The 25,590-nt window shown below is 43.0% G+C and overlaps 1 protein-coding gene and 1 long non-coding RNA gene across 5 annotated transcripts in view; one reads left to right on the top strand and one right to left on the bottom strand.

Annotated features, from left to right (window-relative positions):
• LOC122560517 overlaps positions 1-6,950 on the bottom strand; it is a 19,638-nt gene extending 12,688 nt beyond the window's left edge. For all 3 annotated transcript variants that reach the window (XR_006314757.1, XR_006314756.1, XR_006314755.1), the window contains exons 1-3: positions 6,865-6,950; positions 5,467-5,755; positions 2,857-2,956 (exon numbers count right to left, since the gene is read on the bottom strand). This is a non-coding gene — a long non-coding RNA (uncharacterized LOC122560517). The remainder of the gene's footprint in view (positions 1-2,856; positions 2,957-5,466; positions 5,756-6,864) is intronic.
• The window catches only part of pkd1a (polycystic kidney disease 1a), a 204,496-nt gene that overhangs the window by 77,337 nt on the left and 101,569 nt on the right, over positions 1-25,590 (top strand). For both annotated transcript variants that reach the window (XM_043711199.1, XM_043711198.1), the window contains 11 exons: positions 2,420-3,064; positions 3,877-4,051; positions 5,977-6,197; positions 6,805-6,920; positions 8,134-8,284; positions 9,105-9,361; positions 10,056-10,796; positions 11,720-11,851; positions 15,573-15,748; positions 17,579-17,715; positions 21,947-25,563. In XM_043711199.1, coding sequence (XP_043567134.1) covers positions 2,420-3,064; positions 3,877-4,051; positions 5,977-6,197; positions 6,805-6,920; positions 8,134-8,284; positions 9,105-9,361; positions 10,056-10,796; positions 11,720-11,851; positions 15,573-15,748; positions 17,579-17,715; positions 21,947-25,563 — 6,368 coding nt within the window. The remainder of the gene's footprint in view (positions 1-2,419; positions 3,065-3,876; positions 4,052-5,976; positions 6,198-6,804; positions 6,921-8,133; positions 8,285-9,104; positions 9,362-10,055; positions 10,797-11,719; positions 11,852-15,572; positions 15,749-17,578; positions 17,716-21,946; positions 25,564-25,590) is intronic.

Genomic DNA, 25,590 nt, shown 5'->3' with positions numbered 1-25,590 from the left:
GGTGCTCAATTCGGGGGTTGGGACTGAGAACAGTCCATCCTCCGCAGCTACACTGGCACCATCCCCCACCTTTTCCTCCACTACATCGATAATTGTATTGGCACTACCTCGTGCTCCCATGAGGCGGTTGAACAGTTCATCCACTTTACTAACACCTTCCACCCCGACCTCAAATTTACCTGGACTGTCTCAGACTCCTCCCTCCCCTTCCTAGACCTCTCCATTTCTATTTCCCCCCGCCTCCGTCCTTTTAAAACATTCTAAACCCTGGAACGTCTAGCAACCATTCCTGCCCCTGTGAAACCCATATCTCCATTATGGCCACAACATCATAGTCCCAAGTATTGATCCATGCTCTAAGTTCATCACTCTTATTTCTGATACTCCTTGCATTAAAAGCAGGCACACTTCAACCGATTCCTTTGTTCCATCACATGAATAACCTTCCCAATAGATTCGCTACATCCTGTCACTTCCCCATCTAACTACCCCCCTCTCTGGTTCCCACTCCCTGCCAAACTAGTTTAAACCCTCCCAAACCACATGATCAAATCTCCCACCCAGGACATTTGTGCCCCTCCAGTTCAGGTGCAACCCGTCCTTCTTGTACAGGTCCCACCTTCCCCAGAAGGCATCCCAATGGTCTAAGTATCTGAAACCCTCCCTCCTGCACCAGCTTTGCAGCCACATGTTAAGCTGCACTCGCTGACTGTTCCTCACCTCACTGTCTCGTGGCACTGGTAGCAAACCTCAGATCACTACTCTGCTCGTCAGCTTCTAACCTAGGTCTCTGTAGTCACTTTTCAGATTCTCAATCCCTTTCTTGGCTATATCATTGGTGCCAATATGTGCCACGATTTCTGGCTGCTCACCCTCCCCCTTCAGAATCCTGTAAACCCGATCTGCGATATTCCAGATCCTGGCACCGGGGAGTCTCGTTCCTGACCACAAAATCTTCTGGCAATCTATCTAACTATTGAGTCCCCTACCATTAGCGCTTTTCTACTCTGCCCACTTCCCTTCTGAGCCACAGTGCTAGGCTCAGTACTAGAGACCCGACAACTATGGCTTTCCCCTGGTATGCCATCCCCACCAGCAGTATCCAAAACAGTATACTTATTGCTGAGGGGAATGGCCACAGGGAATCTCTTTTCTATCTGTTGGCTCCTTTCCCCCCCATGCCTGTAACCTAGCTGTTGTTATTTTGTGTCTGAGGAGTGACCACCTTCCTGTACATCCTCTCAATTTCTCCCTCAGCATCACGGATGATCCGCAGTTCATCCAGCTCCAGCTCCAGTTCCCTAATTCTGCTTTTGAGGAGCTGGAGTTGGGTGCACTTCCCGCAGATGTGGTCGGCAGAGACATGTGTCGTGTCTCTCCTCTGCCACATTCTGCAGGAGGAACATGCAACTGACCTATTAGCCACACCCCGCTAATCTGAAAGCCCACACAGGATTAAACAAGGAAGAGAAGTAAAAAAAAGAGAAAACCTGAAAACTTACCGATTTTACAGACTCTTAGTAAGTTTAGAGGAGGTGGGTGGGGGGGGAGGCCCTAGGGTGTAGATATCACCCCCTTAAAAACTTCCCAGCAGCCCTAGCTTCTCTTCGCCCTCTCTCCTCGCCGCTCTGTTCAAAATGGAGGCCCGACTCTCGAGCTAAGTCCCTTTTTAAGTGGGAAAAGCTGACCTACTCAGCAGCCATTGTTTCTCTCTGCCCTCTCTCCTCGCCGCTCTATTCATCCTGTGAATGAACTTTTAAAAAGCCACATCTAGAATACTGTGTACAATTCTGGATCATTATAGACGAGAATAATTGCTTGAGAGGGTCCAGAGGAGATTTTTGTGGTATTGCCTGGGCTGGGAAATTTTAGTTATGATGAAAGACTAGGTTTATTTTCTTTGGAATATAGGGGGCTGAGCAAAGACTAAATTGGTGTACATAAAAGAATGGAGGATCAAGAGAGTGGCTAGGAAGACTCTTCGCCCCTTGTTGAAGAATACAAAATGATGAGGCATAGATATAAGAGATAAGAGGTTTAGGGGACTCTTTTCACTCTGAAGGTGATGACAAACTGGAACACCGAAAGTCAGAGCCAGAAATCCTTTTAACTTTTAAAAAGCACTTGAATACATGTTTGAACTACCAAAACTTACAATGTAATGGATCAAAAGCTGTAAAATGGAATTTAGCTGGAAGACTATTATGTTGGCTGAAAGGTTCACAATGGGCCAAATGACTTCTTTTCATGCTGAAATATCTTTAATTCTAAGGAAGACAACTCCAGCCTCTCAGTAATTGCTGACTGTATTCTATGCATTTAAGGTTTATATATATTTTGTAATATGTTTTGGTAATATTCACAATGTTGTAGATGAAATACTGGGCTTTACACCAAAATTTCTTGCCTTTTTTCTTAGGGTCTGAGTTTGCAGCCTGTTCACCTGATAGACAATCTCTAGTCAATTTATCCTTGATGTCAAATTGGATCTCCAGCACAGAAAACTGCACAGCATTATGTTTCATTGAGGGTGAGCGATACGCTGCCTTGGACAATGAAAGTCATTGTCTATGCGGTTCTGAACTGGCACCAGATTCAGATTCTATTTGTATAGCAGGAGAAATCGATAGAGAATTTATTCAGGTCTGTGGCTGCACGATTATCGAACAAGCATTTGAAGTTACAGTTGCGAATTTTGCTGATCTACGCACTTTTAGCCTTTTTGAGGCTGCACGCCTGACTGTTAAGACTTTAGTTAACATTAGCACTTTCCAGTGGGACTTTGGAGATCTGTCTCCACCTTTCAACACTACCAGCCAAACGGTGTTCCACAAATATAGTCTCTCAGGAACATACCTGGTCAGTGTTGCGTTCTGTGTAGGCAGCAAGCCTACCTCACTACATGTGGAAATAAATGTCGCCATTCCTCCAGGAAGATTGGAGTTGCATTGTCCTCCTGTTGTGCAGACAAATAAAAGCATTGATGCTGAGATCCAAAACTGGAACACCAACAGTGTTATAGCATCGTGGAGTGTTACAACATCTAATAATGACACAATAAAAGGTGAGTGAAAAAACAAACTTAATTAATAAATTCCCTTTTTCCAATCTCCTTTTGAAGATGTTAACTCCCCCGTGGATATTTTCAAAGGCTGTCATAACTCTTAACCAGATTGTCCTCCTTATATTGACAGTCTAGCTAATAATAGTTGTATTTTGCTTTGAAGATTCATCCCTATTTATTCAAAGCAAGGGAGCATGATCTTAAATTCAGAGAGTGAAAATTCAGAAGTGGAGGTATCTTTCTCACAAAAGATGTAACAGAAATCTTGAACATTTCTTACTTGACACCACCCATCCCGCTTACAAAGGCGCTTGATCGTGGTTTAGGTTAGATTAGATTCCCTACAGTGTGGAAACAGGCCCTTCGGCCCAACCAGTCCCTCTGAAGACTCATTTCCCTCTGATTAAAATAAAAATTCAAGACTGAGTTTTCTGCTGGCCAAGGGTATCAAGAGAAATGGAGCACAGATCAAAGGAGATGGTGTAGCTCAGATGTGGTCTAACATGCTTGAAGGTTGAATAGCCTCCTTATGTTCCTGTGCTTTAGCACAATGTGGGACTGGATTTTCCTCTCCACTCATCCCATCTTCAGTGTCCAAGGGTTGCTAATCTTGTCTTATGCCATAACATCATTATGGTGAAAGGGGAGGAGGTAGGTCACAGAATCTATTGTAACTATGCAAGAACTGAACCCAAATTGGCATTATTTTGCATTTTACTTGAGTCAACTGCACTAACTCTATTTTTGTCAATTCTGCATTCAGATACCGAAAGGCTCCCTATTTATCTTTCTAATATTTTTATTATCCACAGATGCTCCAATTTGTCCATTAGGTGGATATCAGCGCAATAATCACTGCTACAGGTTGGTTACAAATAGTTCCTCGTGGCAAATGGCTCGTCATTTTTGTCAATCTGACAGCGATGGTGACCTGGCAATTGTAAAGAGTCCAGAAATTCAGAATTTTATAGCAAACATTACAGGATGGTAAGCTTCTTAAGCTTCTTAAAAGTGCTTTAAGGTTGTTGTTAATTGCGATCTCACATTTTGCATCCATCTCCTTTTCAGTAACCCTTTGTATAAGCCTTTAAGCCTGTGCATTCAACTGTACCAAGCCCAAAGGTCTGGAATTCTCTCCCTCCATGTCTCTGCTTCTCTCTTCATCCTTTAGCATGCTCCACAAAGCCTGTTTCTTTGGCCAGGCTTTTGGTCATCTTTCCAAATATCTCCTCTTGTGACTCAAACTTAGTTTGTTAATCAATCCTGTAAAGTTCCATGCATTCTAACTACAGTACAGATACAACAGAAAAGCAAGTTATTGCTATTTCCCTGAGGAGAAAGCTAGAACTCCATTTCATCTGCACAGCAAATGATTTAGATTTAATCATGTGTGCTCAAGTACAGTGGAAAGTGTATAAAGTTGCCATTCTCTGGCACCATCTTAGTATATAAAAGACAGGATTAAAAACAGAAGCAGAAATCAAATAAACAGCCAAAAAAAATGTCTAGATTGTCGGTAATGCTTTTAGGGTCAAAGACCCAGCCATTGTATGCATGATTTTTAAAAAATCTCCAATGTATTCAAAAGCCATTGAATATTTTGAGCATCTGCATTCTGTTCAACAACATAAATGCTGAGTGCCTCAACTTCCTTACTTAAGTGGGAGGAAGTGGATCCCAAATCTAACCTTCCAACTTGGCACCACCCTCTTGACCTGTCCGTCTTCCTTCTCTCCTATCTGCTCTATCCTCCTCTCTGATCTATCACCTTCACTCCCACCTCCACCTATTATTGCATTCTCAGCTTCCTTCCTCCCAGCCCCATACCCCTCCCATTTATCTCTCAGACCCCTTGGCCCACAAGCTTCATTCCTGATGAAGAGCTTATGCTTGAAATGTCGATTCTCCTGCTCCTCGGATGCTGCCTGACCAGCTGTGCCTTTCCAGCACCACAGTCTCAACTTCCTTACTTAAGTGCTCAGTGAAACTTTTATTGGCAATGATTTGTCACAGTCAAATGCAAGTATTTGTTGTTATTGTGAGATTCTTGAAGTTTGCAATTCAGCTGATTTTGATGGATTCCCTGTTAAATGTACATTCCACTTTCTAAGCAATGGACCTTGAGGAAGAGTCAAAATGAAACCAAAGTGTTTTGAATGTCAAAACATGAAATGAGAAACAAATGTTTTTAATGCATCTAACTTGTAATTAATCATTCAATAGCCCAAACATTTGGTCCCATACATTTTTTTTTTCTGTGTTATATAGCAAGGCACTTAATCATGTCCAGTTGGACCTCGTTTTTATATCAAGTTATCTCAGATCTTTGATACAGAAATATGCCATTCAGACCAATTGGCCTGTACAAATTAATACTGTGCATGAGCCTCCATTCACTTTACCTCATTGAACCATATCGGTTCTGTTCATTTCTCCCTCAGATAGCTGTCAAGCTCTCCTGTCAATGCATCCATGCTCTTTCCATCAACCATTCCTTCTGACAGCAAGTTCCACATTCTCAATGATGTCTGGGTGAAAAGGTTTCCACTGAATTCTCTGCTGCATTTATTTGTGTCAATGCTGTATTTATGTGTTACTTCTACTTTTGCACTGTTCATGGAAATATTTCCTCTGTGTCTGCCTTGTCAAGCTCGTCCATTACCTTAAAAATCTTAATCAGTTTTCTCTTTTCTGTTGGAAAATATGCATTATAATGAGAATTTGTAAGTTGGTCCTGGCCAGTGATATTAGTTAACTACAGACATTACATTTACATTGCTTTCCTATTGGAGCATTGGTCCTCACTGGGATTGCAGTGTTCACATTCCAAAGATGCCTTTATATTCTGTTACATTAGATTATGCTCTAAGTTCTATGATCAGTTTAATGGCCTTTTTCCTCTCTTATTGCAGCGAGCATTCTGTGTGGATAGGTCTCAGTGATACTGCGGGTGCTGGAACACTGCAGTGGGTGGACGGGTCCACCCTTGAACTCTTTCAGGAATGGTTGCCTGGGCAACATAATTCACTACTCAGTAATACCTGTGTGTTGATGGGTGCAAACCTTGCAGGAGAATGGAGAACAGATCTCTGTACCACGAAAAGAAATTTTGTGTGTGAATACAAAGCTGGAGGTTAGTGGATAAAGTTATCAAATGGCCGATGGTAGGCTTCTTTTTTTTAACGAAGTAACAGTCTGGGGCTCCTTGCTGTGTCTTTAGATAATAACAATTCTCGTTCCTTTCTCTCCCAATATTTTTCCACCCGAGTCCCTGCTATTTCTTTCTGAAGACATTGATGCATGCTTAGGCATGGTGTCTTGACTGCTGTGTTTTTGTACGCTAAGCTGAAGCATTCTGCTCAGTTCTTAAGAGTGAGATCAGCTAATTCAGCCCCAAGCAAGCATGGTTACAGTTTAAGAGATTTAATTTCATAGTTACTGGAATAAAAGTTACTAAGTGAGAAGATATCTTCTCATCACTATCCTTCCTGCAATATTTATCATTCAATACATCATGACAAGTTCATAATAACCTGAAGGTACAGTTTGTTCGTTATGACAATCCACAATTTAGCCTCACGACATAAATCAATCATTGATAAATATCTTTAATTAATAACTCATTTTTAAATTGGAAACACCTCAAACTTTTTTTAACAATGTATGATAGTCACTTTGTAAGGGTTCATGAACTTTACATTGACAAGTTTTATTTTGTGTGTGTGTGTTTTATAAAACAGAAAAGATTCCAGGTGCCAATTACTATCTGTTGGGATCTCCAGCATTTAGCACCCACTTACCTGTAAAAAATATCACTGTGAACTACAGTTCATCGACACCGTCAGGACTGGTGGAGGTGAGTTTTTGTCTCCCTGCTATGCTTGGGTGCAGTCAGCTTCCAATGGAGTGCATCAAAAGATGGTAATGTGTTTTTGAGACATCCACTTCATACTAGACAGGATTTGAAAGCTGAATCGTCCTTACACTGTGTGCAGAAAAAATGAAAAACTATTTCATCAGTCACAGCTCTCAGGTGATCTCAGTGTTTTACAGTCGGTTAAGTACTTTTGAAGTGTAATCACTATTGTAATGTAAGAAACACAGCAACTAATTTACTCATGCAAAGCTTCCACACTCAGCAATGATTTAATGAACACATCATCAAAATTAAGAAAGGTTTTTGTTGCTTTTGAGAAAAATGCAAAATTATCTTGAATGCAGACCAAGGCCACAAGATAGTTGGCGCAGGAAATGAATAGTGCCATGATAAATGCACTGATGGTGTGCTTAAGGAGCATAGGAAAGTTATTCCAGTGTGAAATGGATATCCAAGATTCAAGCTGAAATACAAGGGGAGTTTTCAATTTACCCACTTGGGCAGTAACTTGTCACATAATTTAGAAACCTGAAAATCCACCCGACTGAGATACCACACAGGTGGTAATAATGAAAATCAGCCTGGACATTTTTGGGCACATTACAGGGAAGTTTAGCATGAAAAGAAAAGCTTGCATTTATATGGCACCTTTTGTGTACTCAGGACATTCCAAGTATCAGCAAGTGAATTATGTTTGAAGTGCAGTAACTATAATGTCAGGAAATGCTGTTGCCAATTTTTGAACTGGCCAGGGTAACAGGGATGATCTCATCTTTGAAATAGGGCAATGAGATACTTTATACCCTTATGGGGACAGGCATGACCTCTGTTTACCATCTCATTAGAAAGACGACAATCTCCTTCTATAACATTATCAGCTTTCATTGCATACTCAAATCCCATGATTAAAACCTGAAACAACTAATTTACAGTTAAGCAGTTTAGCACTGAGGCAAAGTGGATCCATTACTCTTCTGGTGGATGATAGACATTGCTTGACGAGTTGTAGGTCCTGACTCTGGTTTGTGAAAAATAGGAAGTGTTTCCTATACTTTGCTTGCAGAGTTTACCACAGGCAAGTGCAATTTCAAATGAAGAAATTACTAGAAATGGGAGAAGGGACTTGAATATGTTTTGCCTTCTCTGTATCAAACTGGTTCCTAATCCTTTTATTTATACTTTGATCTCATAGCTCATGGTGTTCCCAGGTCTTTGGTTCAATCATAAAGGTTTTGTGTCAGTGCTCGAGTTGGCCACACAAGATCTGAACCACACTATCCAAGTGAAATTTAAGATCTACCGACCAAGATGTGCTGGAAAAGACATGCACCTTGTGACACCAGGTAACAACTTACTGTGTCAGAAAACTTTCCAACCTCATTAAAGCAAAATACTGCAGATGCTGGAAGTCTGAAACAAACAGAGAACACTGGAGAAACTCAGTAGGTCTGGCAGCAACTGTGGGGAAAGAAACAGAGTTAATGTCTCAATTCTGGAATGAGTCCTCTTCAGAACTGATTAAGTGTTTCCAAGTAGAGTCATACCAGACTCGAAACTTGAAGTTTGTTTCTCTCTCCAGAAGTTGCTGTCAGACCTGCTGATCTGCAGCATTCTGTGTTTGTTGCAAAACACCTTATGTATATAGTCAGAGCAGTGTATATTCTCCAAATAAATTTTTCAGGAAACCTCAAGTTCATACCTTAACTAGATAATAATTATGTGCATTTTGCACATGTTTATAAGCATTATGTGCATATTTTAGGAATAATATACAGTGTAAAAACAGGATGTTCAGTTTAACTAATCTATGATGGCGTTTTTATTTCACAGAAGTCTCCTTCCATTCCATCTGACCTCCTCCACATTTCAGTGTAACTTCGTATTCCTTTCTCTCTCACGTACTTGTCTGATTTCCTTTTGAAAGTTTCCTGCTACTTACTTCAACGGCTTCCTGTAGTACATGCAATAAATGACTTTAAATTTATAGCAAGTTCCACAGACACACACATTTATATTCCACACAAAGACATTCAGAGTGGTTGGATTAGAAACGTTAATAAAATGTAAATTGAAAATGCATTTTTTTTCTTTGAAACTGAGTTGGAAAAGATTTCCAATATGTATTACATACTTTCAAAATCATTGGACAATTTAATCTTCCAGACAATGAAGAAGTATGTTCGTCATTTGCTTTTTGCTTACCTCGAACTCCCAGCAACATCACCCATGGCTGTAACAGTGACACCAAATGGTGCAGTTTGGCTGAAACGTGCTTACCACTCAAAAGACCCTGTGGTACCGATGTCTTTATTAAGTGTCCGAATTTACTCCCACCTCACTTCAGTGAAAGCCATCCACTTTACGACCTTGTGAAGGAAGTTCCTTGCACAGTGCCAGCTGAGAGCTCGACTCATTACGTAGTAAGATCATCTTTTGTTAACTTTATATCTGTTCATATCCCAGGCTGTAACTAATTATCGCGATCCTTGTAAGATTGTGAATCAGTCAATGGCAAACAGCCTATTCACATGAAACAAAGATCTAACTGCTTAAATATGCAAGTTGAAGTTCCTGTACTGAATAGATAACCTGTCCAACAATCATTAATGACACTACTGAAGTCATTTACAAAGTAGCCTAGGAAGCTTCTAATTTTTTTAAGGAAGAATGGGGGTTCAGCAGGGATGATTCTTTTGGCATTTGCCACTCCTAACCACAAAGTGACTGCATCCTGTTGCAGGTCTGCCCCTCTCCACACCCCTCCCCACTCTTGAAATGTGACTGCCAACCGGGTAAAATTGGCGGTGGGCCAATTTCCCACTAACTACCCAACCTGGCCCTCAAAGCGCCTTGGCACGAACAGACATGAGGCATGGGCCCTTCAGAGTCAGGGTGATACCCAAAATCATTCCCTTGCATCTATCAACATGCCCGCCCCCCACCCCTGCAACTTTGATCCTTCTAATTTCAAGTCTCCCATGAGATTGTCTCTCTAAACTCCCTAGTCAGAACCTGACCATTATTGCAATCCACATATTATCCTTTCACTGAATTTAGCATCTAATATTAGAGAAATGTTATAAGACTAAGCTTCTAATTTTTCTTCATGTTCAGCTCCTGCTGAGAAATGAAAGGATTGAAGTGCAGTCCAATGACATCATTGCCATTCAACATGATGGCAAGCCTGGAAGCTTCCTTCAATGTCAACAAAATGATTCGTCACCCTGGCAACAGAGTTACTACAGTGTAGTTTACTCTGGTGAGAGCAGGGGCCTTTGGATAAATCTGACCGATACCAACTGGACAGATGGTGCTGTGTGCAACCTCCGTGTGCTGTATACTCACAGACAAGAAATTAATGCCAGCAGCCCACTGCTTCGCAATGGGCAGCAATTGCCAGGTGTTTATACTTACCAAGCAATGGTGGAAAGTGGGCCTTTTTACAGCAATGCATCTTGCAATGTTCAGGTCATGGCCCCAATTACTGACTTCAGTGTTATTTACCCGCTGAAACAAAATGGCGTGTTCTATGTGCCAAGGAATCGACCTGTCATCATTGTTAAAGTTAAGTCATCTGAAAAGACGTTAACAAGTTGGTCTGGGAGCAATCAGAACTTCAGCTGTGAGGTAACTTGCCCCTCAGAGCTTTCCTCCAACTGTGAAAAGGATGATAATACCTGTTTTTCACGTATCTTGCTGACTGTCAAAGATTGCAATCTAACCAGCATTGTCATCACCGCAAAGAACAAGGTTAGCTCTGTTAATAAGACTCTAGCAGTGAGAGCTGAAGATCCAATCAAAGGTCTGACGATTTTGCCTGATCCAAGTATTCGTGTGTTGTCCAACTCTTTGGTGGTAAGATATGTTTTATAGCTTTGGTCAGTCTTTCTTTAATCCTTAGCACTTTTCATGTTATCATAAATCAGACATCCAGCCATGTTTATTGCCTACATTGACCTATTGTGATTCACAATGGTGGAGTGTTGAAAATACTAGTCAGCCTCAGAGCAACAGATGCTAACCTGTCACTGTGCAGGCTGTCTTCCAATATTACAACAGGTTGCCATGTTTAATGGATAAAGTTTGGGGAATTTTGATAATGCATTGAATTAAGCATGTTTATCTTTAATTTCTAGTTTATACAGAGTTCCAATCTCAACAGAAGGGAAATAGATCTTTGTAGAGGAATTGGTGGCTGGCCTATTAACCAGCCCTGTAGAGATCTGCGGGGAGTTTTGAGAGTGTAGCAGAAGGCATGTGTGTGTGTATGTGAGAGAGAGAGAGAGAGAGCAAGAGAGAGACTGGAATGGGTGGTCAGTTGATCCAATTAACTGGGCTATTAACTTCCATTTTATGAAGACCACCTGGTATTATTGAACCCTTTTAAGCTGTATATGCTATATCACATCAAGGAAATTTCTCCACATCTCCACCTGTTCTTTTACCAACCCTTCTACTAGCGGAAACAGTTTCTCTTTATAAACTTGACTGAAAACTTGCAGGATCTCAAATGCATCAGTTGAATCTCCACTCTACCTTCAAAGGAGACTAATTTGAGAAGTATTATATTTCATTCTGCAGTGTACAGAGCTGGTATGATCATATAAACTAAGTGGAATCGACATTAAAGAGAGAAGATTGTGTTTGATAGATTATATGGAAGTCATCAAAATCGAATTCCTTGTATTTGGAGTAGTTTTATAACAATAAACACTTTAACAGGTTAACAAAGCATCCATTTCATTTCCTATTTTTTAAAATTGTATTTCTGTGTCTAGACCTATACAGCAAGAGTGAGTTCTGGAACAAATGTCATGTTTAAATGGACTGTTGATGACAAGGCTTCCTTCATACACTACAATCAAGTGTACAAAGTCATTTACCGAACTGAAGCGGTTTACAAACTCTCAGTAAGTGGTGGCTTGAATTCTTCATGCTGTTCCTCCGGTCTTCATTATGCATATGCCCTTGTACTTTCTCAATGTCTTTACCAAAGCAGTTGTTTGTCCTGTCATTGTAAAAACGTTCATGTGAAGCTCTATTACATGAAGTATTCAGGGTCCTCTGTAGTGCCAATGTTCCTCAGTCAATCAAATAGCTCTGAACCTCCATGGCCACTGAGTTAAATGTGTAAACCAAGGAAGTGGGCCATATTTAAGCAAAAGGGACGGCAAATGGTATGTTTGCCTTTGTTTGGAAGGGATGGGGATTGCTCGAGGATATAAAAACATCCAAATTAGGAGCAGTAGTAGGCCATTTAGCCCCCTTGAGCACTCTTCTCTGTTTGATGCAATCATGACTGATCTGATTGTGGTTTCAATTCCACTTTCCTGTTTATCCTTTTGTCCACTGTTAGTCAAGAATATTTCCTTAAATATTTAATGACGTTCCCTCCACTACAACCTGGCCTGTGACGCAGAGATAAAAATTGCTCTACATCTCCTTCTTGAATGGGATGTCCCTTATTTTCAAACTTTGTCCTCTAATTCTAGTCTCTTCCAGAAGAGGAAACAACCTTTTGGCATCCAATCTGTCAGTTTCATTCAGGACTGGCAGCATCTACAGAGAGAGAAACAAAGTTATCAAATAGAGTCCAATGTGATTCTTCTTTGAGTTCTGATGAACAGTCATACTGGACTTGAAACATTAACTCTACAGATGCTGTCAGACCTACTGGGTTTCTCCGGTATTTCTGATTTTATTTCAGATTTTCAGTGCCCACTTTGCTTTAATTACCCCTTAGATATTTATATATCTAACATTTATATATCTAGCTCTAACATACAGACATCACCTATTCAATCATTCCTTGTAAGATCACTCCCTTATCTTAGGAGTCAATTGAGTGAATCTTGTCAACTTCTTCTCGTGCAGTTATGTCCTGCCTAAAAAAGGACCAAATCTGTACACAGTGCTCCATGTGTGTTATCACCAATTCTCTGAACAGCTGTGGAAAAACAGTCATACTTTTATATTCCCTTTCTCTTATAATATATATGTTATTGCAACATGGACTTCTTACTGCAAATATATTAAGGCTTTGAAATCCCAACTTGAATACTGTACAATTTTGGGTCCTTATCTAAAAGAGATTCTAGACTTAGAGAGTAACAGATATTCACTGAATTGTTTTCTGGGATAGGATTGAGGCTGTCCCATGAGGACAGATTGAATGGGTCAATATTCTCTGGAGTTTAGAAAATTCTGTGGAATCTAATTGAAATAAGTAAAATTCTTAGAGGGCTTGATAGGGTATATTCTGAGCCATTGTTTCACCATGGCTGGAGTACTTTAAGCCAGAGTCACAATCTCAGCAGTCTAAGCAGCGGCTTTAGAATTGAGATGAGGAATTTATACTTACTTAGAAAACTATGAATCTTTAATTCTTCATCCTGGAATGCAGCAGTTGCTCAGTCAAGTATGTTCAAGGCTAAGATGTATAGACTTTTGATACGAAGGAAATGGGGATAATGCACGAAAATGGGTTTGAGATAAAAGAACAGCTATAATTCTGTTGACTGGTGGAGCAAGAGCAGAGGTCATATTCTCCTCTTTCTACTGTATGACCTTATGCCAGTACAAACGCTGAACAGTTAGAGGAATGGACAATACATACCTATAATGACACTCTTGAGTTCTTTGAAGAAACCTGAGCAGCAAATAATCAAAACAAATGAGCAAGATACCATTATTTAAAACCCACTCAGTTTCAGGAGACCACCAAAGCCAAATGAAATTATATCTTCGGAGAACAGTAGGGTTGTTTTGCCAGGATGAGGTCTATTGGGCTTAAAGGCTCCAAATAAACGTATGCTGAGATCTTGTGACTGGAACACTATTAAAACAGGAAAAGGTGCAAATGTGAGTGAAATGTAAAGCTTTGAAAATGGAAGGACAGAAAGTTCATAAGCTATGATCATGTAGAATGAATGTCATCCACTAACTGCAATGTTGTACCAAGTACTGATTTAATAGAAAGAAACAAATTTATACAGGTTGTATGTTTGCTCGCTGACCTGGTATATTTGTTCTCAGATGTTTCGTCACCCTGCTAGGTAACATCATCAATGAACGTCCATTGAAGCCCTGATGTTCTGTCCTGTTTTCTATTTATGCGTCTTGGTGTGTTGTGATGGGTGATATCATTTCTGGTTCTTTTTCTGACAGTTTGGTAGATGGGGTCTAAATCGATATGTTTGTTGATGCAGTTCCAGGTTGAATGCCAGGCCTCTAGGAATTCCCATGAGCATCTTTGTTTAGGCTGTCCCAGGATGGATGTATTGTCCCAGTTGAACTGGTGGCCCTCATCATCTGTGTGTACGGAGGTTAGTGATGGTTGGTCATGTCTTTTGGTGGCTCGTTGGTACTCATGTATCCTGGTTGCTAGTTTCATGCCAATCTGTTCGATGTAATGTTTATTGCAGTCCTTGCAGGGTAGTTTGTATTTGACGTTCATTCTGCTGGTTGTTGATACAGAGTCCTTTCGATTCATTTTTTTAGATTAGATTCCCTACAGTCTGGCCCAACAAGTCTACACCAACCCTCCGACGAGTAACTCACCAAGACCCATTGCCCTACCCTATATTTACCCCTGACTAATGCTATGTGCAATTTAGCATGGCTAATTCACCTAACCTGTACATCTTTGGATCATCAAGAGCTCTTTCAGTGTGTTCGTAGGTTTGTGGGTTACCATAATGCCAAGAGGCCAGAGTAGCCTTGTCATCATCTCCAAGATGTCTTTAATGTGTGGTAGTGTGGCTAGAGTCTCTGGGCACATTGTGTCTCTTATTTAGGTTTGTTGTAACTGTGCTTATCGGGTACCCGTTGTTTTTGAATACGTTGTATAGGTGCTTTTCTTAGGCGTAGTTCCTGGGTGCTGCAGTGTGTTGTGGCTCGTTTAAATAATGTCCTGATGCAGCTCAGTTTGTGGGTGTTGGGATGATTGCTCCTGCAGTTGAGTATCTGGTTTGTGTGTCGCTTTCCTGAAGACGCTGGTCTGCAGCTCTCCACTGGTTTTTTGTTCTACTGTGACATCTAGGAAGAGGAGACCGTTGTTATTCTCTTCCTCTTGGTGAACTTTATACCCTATGGATGTTGCTTCTGTGTTTGTGGATTTCTTCCAATTCCTAAAGGCCTGGCATTCAAATCGGAACTCCATCAACAAACACATCGATTTGGACCCCATTTACCAACCTCTGAGAAAAAGAACCTCAAGTAATGTCATCCGCCACAACAGACCAAGACACATAAATAGAAAGTGGGACAGAACACTAGCGCTTCACCAGAGCCTCACTGATGATGTTACATAGCATGGTGATGAAACATCTGAAAACAAACCTGCCAGCTCAGCGAACAAACTTACAACCTGAACCACAATCTGAGCTACAAATCTTCACAAAAATTGCAGACATTTATACAGCACAACCTAAGGACATTTCGAAGCCAGCAAAAGACTTTTGAATTGTACCAGTGGCAGTCAATTTACTCACAGCAAGACTCCATAGACAGCAGTGTGATAATGTTCCATCCTAGTGATACTGTTTGAGGATTTAATATTGGCCAGGGCAATAGACAAAAAGAAACACTTTCTTTGGAGTACCTACTAAAACCTGCATTGCTTTGTTGCAGCTGATCGCATCCAATCATGTGTGCAACCAAAAGATTATTTGCAATGTTACAGTGGACAGGAGGAATCCCTTAGCCGAGTTCAACGTCTCTGCTGTCCCAGCCATCCTTGTGCGAGGCTTCTCATACACATTTGCTGCCAGTGTGAAGGTAGATGCAGCTGTCAATGCTACGTTCAGGTAAGAAGTGAAAACTGCTGTTTGGATATTGGAACACCATGTAAAATTTCAAAATTTGCTGTTGATACCAAACTTGGCAGTGTGGTTATCAGGGATACAAAGTGCGCACAACAAGACAATTAGGCTAGCAGAATAGGCAGACAATTGGTACATGGAATTTATGACAGAGATGTGTTATGTGAAACATTTTTGGCAGAAAGAATGGAGAGAGTCAATAATGGCAGTGTTTTAAAACACTGAGGGTATAACAGCATCGGTCTCTGAAGGTGAGAGAACATACCAAGGGGTGGTTAACAAAGCATGCGGAATCTTGGGTCTCATAAATAGAGGCATTGAGTACAAAAACATGGAAGTTAAGTTGAACCTTTAGAATGCTCTGGTTAGGCCCCAACTAGATTACTGCACTCAGTTTGGTAACCACAATAGAGATTTACCAGAATGGTTCCAGAGATAGCCGGATAATTAAAGGTTGGGTTGGCAAGGCTGTGGCTATTCTTCTTGCAGCAGAGGTGATTGAAGGATGATTTAAGGGAGCAGCATAAGATTTTGCAGACTTTGTTAAAGATAGATGCGGAAAATGGTTTCCTGTTAGCTGATTGTACCAGATCCAGGGGACACAGTTTTAAAAGTTTGAATAAGTGAGAGGCAATGCGAGGAAGAACTTTATATGCATGGAGTGGCAATGACCTGGAGCTGACTGGCCATTTTAAATGATGGATGCAGAAAAGATGAAAAGGGAATTCAATAGGCACTTTAAGGAAACTAATTTGCAGGGTTGCAGAGATCAGAGGTAAGATAATGACTGGATTGCTCTATTGGGAGCAGAAATGGACTTAATGGGCAGAATGTTGATGGATATGAGTCTGATTTTTTTCTAAGTAATGATTCATTCATGTAGGATTATCTTAAAATACTTGCTGAAATTTTCTTTATCTATACACCTTAGTGACTTTTCTACTTGCGCAGCTGAGGGAGAAGGGATTAGACTTTGCTATGATACTTGGTTAACAAGGTTAGAATCTACAGCGTAATTTTTTTTGTTCTATTCATTCATGGCATGTGGGCTTACTGACAAGACCAGCATGTGTTACACATCCTGGATTCCTAAAAAGCAGTTAAGTGCCAATGACATTGCTGTTGGTATGGAATCACATGGAGACAGGTAAGAGTTGCAGATTTCCTTTCCTGAATGACATTGAAGGACCAGATGGATTTTTACAACTTTTGCAGTGGTTGGATGGTTGTCTAGTTCCAGATTTTAAAAGTTTTAATCCAAATCGCACCAAATGCCACAGAGTGATCCAACATTCGCCAGGATTTGTGAATTACAAGCCCCCATAACATTACCCCAATGCCATCACCTTCTTGGTTGTAAAAGATTACAGATGTAGCATAATAGCTAGACTCCTGGACTCAAAGTCCGAATGCTTGGAGCAATACTTAAAGGTAGTTCTAGTCCTGACATGGCACCAGGGGAATTTAACTTTAATGAAATAAATAAATCCTGAACAAAAATGTGCTGTGAATCAGGGTGATCAAGTAATTACCAGATTATAGTAGAATCCTATCTGGTTCATGAATATTCTTCAGGGAGAAAAATCTGCCATCCTTACCTAATGTCATATACATTAGACTCCAGATTTACAGCAATGCAGGTGATGCTTCACGTGACTCTGAAATGAGCTAAGCATTCAGCTGTATTTAAGAAGTTGAGTGTAGGGGCTTTGCAATGTAGCTTCTGAAACTTAGAGCACTAGCTGTGCTTGTACATAATGAAACTCACACGTCAGGTGTGCAGAATCTGTGCTGAATGCTTCTGTTGCTTTGCAGGTGGGGCTTTGGAGATGGGAGCTACGATCAGGTTTATCAGTTCACGTGCCCGTATAACCTCAGCCTTTCAGTCCCTCAGCTGACAGCCAAGCAAGCCATGCTGCAACAAAATGTTACCCACATATACCAAAAGCCAGGTAAGATGGTGAACTTGAGACTCCCTGGTGAGTGGTAAGTGCCGAGTGCCTAATGACTTGTTCAAATGCTGTTTCTTGTCAGAGTGATGTATGTTTAGCTGTTATCAACATCAGCAGAAAGTTAGAACAGGAATGAGCTATTAGACCCATCGAGCCTCCTCTGCCATTCACTTCCGTCATGGTTGGTGTGATAATAACCTGAGTTTCATTTTTGTGCCTCAAAGCCCTTAACTCCCTTGTGGGTCAAAGGATTTAATTGTTGTAGTTAAAAATGGGAAAGTGTATTTTGTTTCAGAACTCTCTCATTCCATTTTCAGAAGTGAATGACAGTGTGAGGAGAGGGTTGGGAAATCATATGCTCCTTGAATCTGGCAAAAATATTGTTAGTGATGGTACGATGATCTTGATAGGGAGTCCATTCCTGATCACAACTGAGTGATCATCAGGCAGTTTCTACAATGGGCAGGTATTCTGGTATATCACCTAGGGCACAGGAAAATTACTTACATTCCAGCTCTCCAATTTTTAAAGCCACACGTCCCTGTTATTTCATTACTGAGTGCTTTCCTATATTTTTCTGAACAATCCAGTATCGGGCCACTTTGCTTCTGGTCATTTCTCTAATCGTATTAATTTCTTCCAACATATTATAACTTTCTACACTTGCGACATTACAGCAGGGGCCACATTTGAAAAATATTTCCGCAGCTGTGAAGTAGTTTAAGATGTCCAGTCTTTATCAAATGCGCTATGTTTACTGGACGCTCTTTGACACGATTAGTGTAAGTCAGTGATGGTTTAGAAGTGTTTTAGTTAGTCAGTGGCTCAGAGGGACATACAATCACTTTGGAACATTCTGTATGACACAGCAGCACATATTGACAAGCAGACTGCAAACTCCAGATCACAGTGACAAGTTCAAGGTTAAATTGCACCTGTCCCTCTGCAGAATATCATAGAGTGTAGCAAAGGATGTGAACTGACAAGTGGGTGAGGAACAATTAAGAGAGCCCTAAGGCAAGCTTAGTATGATTAGGATCATAAAAGACTTGCCAGGTTTAAGAAGCACAGTTTAAAAATTGAATGATCTCCTGTTTAAGAGTGAGCTGAAGAGAAATTTCTTCTCTCTGAAGGTCATCAGCCTTTGGAATCCACTTCCACAGACAAACAGTGGACTCTGCATCATTATTGTCAAGGTTAGAGTGATGTTGAAAAATCACAGCAGGTCAGGCAGCATCTGAGGAGCAGGAAAAATCGATGTTTCATGCAAAAGTCCTTCATCAGAATTCTTGATGAAAGGCTTTTGCCCAAAACATCGATTTTTCCTGCTCCTAGAATACTGCCTGACCTGCTGTGCTTTTCCAGCACCACTCTAATCTTCAGCATCTGCAGTACCCACTTCTGCCTCTGCCACAACAGGGCACAAATCAGAAACAATCTTTTTGAATGGCACAGCAGTCTTGATAGGCCAAATGGTTATATTTTCTTATAATCTTATAAAGGGAGACAAGATTTTTTTTTAGAAACGTTCAAAAACAAGGGAAGGTATTTTAATCGGTCTGTTCAGACATGTTATGACATACATATGGAGCAGATGGGACTTGAACCTAGGCCTACCAGTCCAGAGGTAGGGACACTGCTACTGTTCCACAACAGCACTCTCACAAAGACCAGCTTTAAAGAGCAAATGAACAATGATTGAATTGGTGGAATTGTGTGAGTAAAGAACAAACAGAGATTAGGACTGCGAGCAGCAGAGGGAAATCCTTAGGTTTAAGTAGGTGGGTGAATCAATAGCAGCAAGACAGTCAACTCTGACTGCAGCCCCGGCAAACAGTTTAATTTCAGCATCCCTCATTTTCAGCTTTAGGATGCACTTCAGCAAAATTTCTGTTTCTGCCCCGACCTGACTCTGTCGTGTGATAGACTCATAGGTGTATCAGAATCTGTCATCCTTCAGAGCCCTCAACAACTGGGCGAACCTGTCTGTGGATAGATGCTATGCCCCATTTCTTTGGACATTCTACACTCACCAAATCAAAAAGAAGCAATTGATATAAATACTGAACTCCATTGATTTATATTGTCTGATTTCCTTTATTATTTATCCCTCAGTCAACACTAATTTAAAACAAAATAAGCTATTTGCTCATTACCTCTATGGGAACTTGCTGGATCTGAAGTGATTGCTGCATTTCCGATACTCCAAAAAGTAAATATATTTTAAGAGTTCTTCATTGGCTGTAAAGTACCTCAACGTCGTGAACATGTGATTTTTGCAAGTTTTTTTCAAATACAAAGTGATGTGGCTATTTTTCACAATTTCAAACTGGTCATCAAAAATCACAGGATTGCATATCTTTGGAGAATAAAACTGGAATCTGTGTTTGCCATCCACTTTCATTAAATGCAGAATTTTTTTTTTGAATCTCTTTTTTTTATTTTATTAAACAAATATACAAAACACAGTTTACAAAAAACATTTACAGCTGTACACAAGAGACAGCAATTTTACAAGGGAGAGGAGCAGCAAAGCAAGGCCCCAAACCCTACCGTTCGAACATTTTACAGGGAGATGAGGACAAACCTCAAATCCCAGTTCCACATATGACAAGACAGTGACAATGACATTTGTACATTAGACAATACTGTTACATACAAAAGTGCAGACAATACAGACCCAGCAGCCCCCATCCCTCCCACCTTCCGACCACTCTAAGGCAGCCCACTCCTACCCACCTTCCGGCTCTCGGTCCACCCCATGCCCCTTCCAGTTCTCGGTCCGCCCTATTTTTTTTTTTTGGTTATATATTTTTTTTCTTTTTTTAATAGTCTTTTACCCCCCACACTACCACCTAACTGCGGTAGTGCTTATTTTTTCCCCAGCACCCATGGTGTGTGTGTGTAGGTGTGAGACACAGTGAGAGACACAAAGTGCACGAATGTTTATTCAATTTCCACCACCAGGAAGATAGGAAAACACCCGAGTGGCTAGTGACAAGCAGTGCCCTTCACATAGAAGGGCAGTGCTGCGTGATCAAAACAGTGAAGGGGAGGGTAGGGACTAAATCAAAATAGAGTTGGAGGGAGAAATGATGCACTCCACTCCCTGCGGCGCCCACCTCTCCCTGAACAACTCCAGGGTGTTGGTCGACGCCGCGTGCTCCTTCTCCAAGGACCCGGGCCCTAACATAACCGCGGAAGAGGGGCAGGCAGTCGGCCCTAACGACCCCCTCCCCGGCCCGCTGCCTCGACCTGTTGATGGCCAGTTTGGCCAAATATGTGGAATTTTTATTTATTTTTTTCTTCTTTCTTTTCCCCCCACACTACCTAACTGCGGTAGTGCTTATTTGATGTTCTCTTTTATTTTTTTAATTTTATTTTGTTTATTTTTCTTTTTTTTTCAATTTAACCCCCACACTACCACCTAAGTGCGGTAGTGCTTATTTTTTCCCCCAGCACCCATGGTGTGTGTGTGTAGGTGTGAGACACAGTGAAAGACACAAAGTGCACGAATGTTTATTCAATTTCCACCACCAGGAAGACAGGAAAACACCCGAGTGGCTAGTGACAAACACTGCCCTTCACATCAAAGGGCAGTGCTGTGTGATCAAAACAGTGAACGGGAGGGTAGGGACTAAATCAAAATAGAGTTGGAGGGGGAAATGATGCACTCCACTCCCTGCGGCGCCCACCTCTCCCTGAACAACTCCAGGGTGTTGGTGGACACCGCGTGCTCCTTCTCCAGGGACACCCGGGCCCTAACGTAACCGCGGAAGAGGGGCAGGCAGTCGGCCCTAACGACCCCCTCCACGGCCCGCTGCCTCGACCTGTTGATGGCCAGTTTGGCCAGGTATGCGGAATTTTTATTCTGCATGTACCCCACCCCTTAATTAAGTGGCTTCATCCAGGAAAACGTTTGCAAGGTGGAAGTGGAGGCGGCTGGGTTTTGTTCCAGAGCCCTTGCAAAGAGTTGGCATGCTGGTTGAACAGCTTCCTTCTGGGCAAAGTTCAGAGGAAGGGTCACTGAACCCTAAAAGTTAACTCTCGATTTTTTTCCACGGATGCTACCAGACCTGCTGAATGTTTCCACCCATGTCTGGTTTTGTCCCTGCTGTGCTATCTGGGTTAGTGCTTGCAGGGAGGGAGCAGGGAGCACAGGAGGGGGAGAGAGTCCATCACTTCAGCCGAGTGTGAAATAAAACCGAGTGTCTTGTCTGTTGCTCCACAGGTGAATACAATCTCACGGTGTCTGTCTCGGATAAGTACGATAACGCCAGCCAGCTGGTTCCATTGAGTGTCTACAGTTACCTCAGCAACCTGTCCATCAACGTGAGCAGCGAGGTCCTGTCCACGCGCAAGCCTGCGGAATTTGAGGCCATTCTGCTGCCGTCCCCCCGCGGGGTGACCTATAGCTGGAGCTTCGGCGACAATTCCACGGAACTCGCCGGGGACCTTCGCCGAGTGACACACACCTTCGGCAGGGCTGACAGGTACAAGGTCACCGTGCAGGCCAGCAACGTGATCAGCATGATCAGCACCCACCGCTGGCTGGAGGTGCTCGATGAGATCTCCGGGCTGCACATCGCCGACAACAGCCCCACCGAGCTGTACGCTCCCACCATTGTGCATGCCTCGGCCCAGACCGGCAGCCGGCTGCTCTGGGTTTTCGACATGGGGGACGGCAGCGCGCCCACCGCAACCAGCTCCTCGGTCATGAACCACACCTACTCTGAGGTGGGCAACTACACGGTGGTGGTGACCGCCCGCAACGCGGTCAGCACCGCCAACGCCACCCGGGTGGTGCGAATCTTCGTGCTGCACGTCAGCAGGGTCCGGCCGGCAGGCTGCGTCCGCCAGCTGCTCGACGTTAACTTCACCGCCTACACGCCGGGCGACTCGGCCGGCTACATCTTCTTCTGGGACTTCGGCGATGGCTCACCCAACCAGACGGTGCCGGGCGAGCCGAGCGCCAGCCATAACTACACCAGGAGCGGGGTCTTCCCACTCTACCTGGTGGTGTCCAGCAGCGTCAACCAGGTCAACTACTACTCCAACGTCTGCGTTCAGCCCGTCATCAGCCACGTGACCATCAGCCCTTCCAGAAGCTTTCTCGCCGCGCGCCAGGAGGGCACGTGGCGGGTGGACGTCCGTCCTGACGGCCATTACACCTACCTGTGGGAGCTCGAGCCGCAACTTCACGGCCGGGAGGCGAACCTGAGCTTCGCCGAGCCTGGTCTGCACTGGGTCAACGTGACCGTCTTCAACAACGTGTCCTGGGGTGACGCCAGCGCCTCGGTGCAGATTCAGGAAGCGCTCACCATGCTTCAGATTGTCGTGCACGGTGCCCAGTCGCTGGCCGATCTGGTGGTGCGCCGGCCGTACACCTTCCTGGCGGCGAGCGACGGCACCCAGGTCCGCTACAACTGGGATTTCGGCGATGGCACAAACAGCACCGGCAACAACGTCTCACACTCGTACGCCGCGGCCGGCCCATTCCGAGTCCGGTTGTTCGCCTCAAACGCCGTCAGCCACGGTCTGAAGGAGGAGCAGGTTATGGTGAAAACGCCACTGCGGCGGCTGCAGCTCACTGCCAACGCCACGGTGGCTCCGGTAAACCTCTCGGTGGGCTTCGAGGCCAGCCTGCAGGAGGGCGACTACGCGCGGTATTCCTGGTCTTTCTGCCGCTGCTGCGAGGCGACTGAAGGCTCAGCCAACATCTCGCACGCTTTCACCCGCGCTGGCATCTTTAACGTGACGGTGCGAGTGGAGAATGGAGTGAGCTTTGAGCAGGCCAGCATCCAGATCCACGTGCTGGAGGAAATCCGAGGACTGGAAATGAGCTTGGGTCACCTGGTGGAGGGCTGCTGCTTGGCCGTCAACCAAACCCTGTGGTTCCAAGCAGCGAGCAGGTTTGGCACTGAGGTCTCCTACAACTGGACTGTTTTGCGGGAGGACATGGTCCTACTGACAGCTAACACCACCTCCTCTCAAATATACTTACTGGAAGCGGGCTCCTACGTGATTGTCCTTCATGCCAGCAACCTTCTGGGGACCGTGAGTGTGAACAGGTCAGTCACAGTCCTGGAGCCCGTTGACATTGTTTCATTGTGGGCCTCACCAGAACCAGTGGCAGTGAACAAATCCACCAGCATCACCCTCATCATGGGCAGTGGCACAGAGGTGACTTACTGTTGGGCACTGGATGGAATTGCCACGGTTTCCACCAACCTCTCTTTTATCAGTTACAGCTTCCAAAGTCCTGGGTTGAAGCGAGTTAATGTCACTGCATCAAACAAGCTCAGCTCGCAGAGTGTGACTCAGCTGATCCGTGTCCAGGAGCCAGTGGCTGATGTGACGATCACTGCAGGTACTTCAGCCAACCAACAGTATGCAGCCACCAACACCACAGTGTTCTTCCAAGGCAGCACGTCCAGTGGATCCAACATCTCTTGGCTCTGGACACTTCCATTCACGGTAGATCAGCAGTTTGGCCCGGAAATGAATAAGTCATTTCCTTTACCTGGTGTATACAACATCAGTTTAAATGCCTCAAATGATGTAAGCTGGGAAACAGCTTCGATGAACTTCACAGTTCAAGACAAAATACAAGGACTTCAGCTCGAAGCCTCCAAATGGGCAGTTGCACCCGGCCAAGATGTGATTTTTTCAGTTAAGTTGTCCTCCGGGACAGATGCCAGGTTTTGGTTAAGTGTTGATAATTTTACGATGCTGCTAAACAGCACAAACTATAGGTACCTTTTTTCACACCTTGGAACATACGAAATAACCTTGAAAGCAGAGAATCAAGTGAGCTGTGAGCACACTAGCATTGAGATTCATGTGCAGGAACCTGTTGCAGATTTAAGGCTGGTGAATTGTAATGAGCAAGCCATCCCAGCAGGTGTAATGAAAAACTTTAGTGCTGCAGTCTCCAGTGGCTTTCAGGTTATGTACCAGTGGCACTTTGTGTTAGGAGACTATTCTGATATTATCACTGGGCAAAATGTTTCATATACACCAAAGGTGCAAGGCCGATTAAGCATCTTCCTAAAAGCATTCAACAATGTATCTGGGGAGGACATTACAGCAGGGATCCTGGTACAAAATCAAATTTTAAAAGCTATGCTTACAGTGATGCCATCCATCACTGCAGTCAATGAAACAGTCCATTTGAGTCTCGCTGTGACACCCAGTTTCAGCCAAGCAACTTTCACGTGGAAGTTTGGAGATGGATCCCAAATTAACTTTGCAAATACATCAGTTGTGTCTCACTCTTATTTGCGTCCTGGAAATTACCTGGTAGAAGTTAATGCATCCAACCTGGTGAGCTTCTATGTTGCACAGGCTACAGTGACTATCTTGTTGTTGAAATGTGACCCACCCAAGGTCAGCATGATCCTCAGTGAGACTATGCAGCGATCTCAAAGAAATTACTTGGAGGCAGACATTGACCTCAGAGGATGTACAGAGTATCAGGTGGAATATTTGTGGGAGATTTACAAGACCTCCAGCTGCCTGACTCTGCAAGGAGTGAAACAAGTTCAACTTCCAAATGTAGACTTGAAAAGACCTCGACTGCTTCTGCCCAACCTGGTGTTGGATATTGGAAGATATTGCATTGTATTTACTATTTCCTTTAAGGGTACCTCATATATGAAGATCACACATTCCAGCATAACGGTCATTCCCAGTGCACTTGTCCCAATAATAGATGGAGGAACATACAGGTCATGGTCCACAAAGCAGGATCTTGTGATGGATGGTACTAAGTCTTACGATCCTGACCAGCCGGCTGACAGTCAAACACCTCTGAACTATGAGTGGTTGTGTACATATTCATGTCTGGTAAGATTCTGTTGCAAATTCAAATGA

The sequence above is a fragment of the Chiloscyllium plagiosum genome, chromosome 21, assembly GCF_004010195.1.
Source record: "Chiloscyllium plagiosum isolate BGI_BamShark_2017 chromosome 21, ASM401019v2, whole genome shotgun sequence".
Classification (NCBI taxonomy): domain Eukaryota; kingdom Metazoa; phylum Chordata; class Chondrichthyes; order Orectolobiformes; family Hemiscylliidae; genus Chiloscyllium; species Chiloscyllium plagiosum.
Note: the sequence above shows the minus strand (reverse complement) of the source record. Positions and strands in the feature narration are given on the sequence as shown.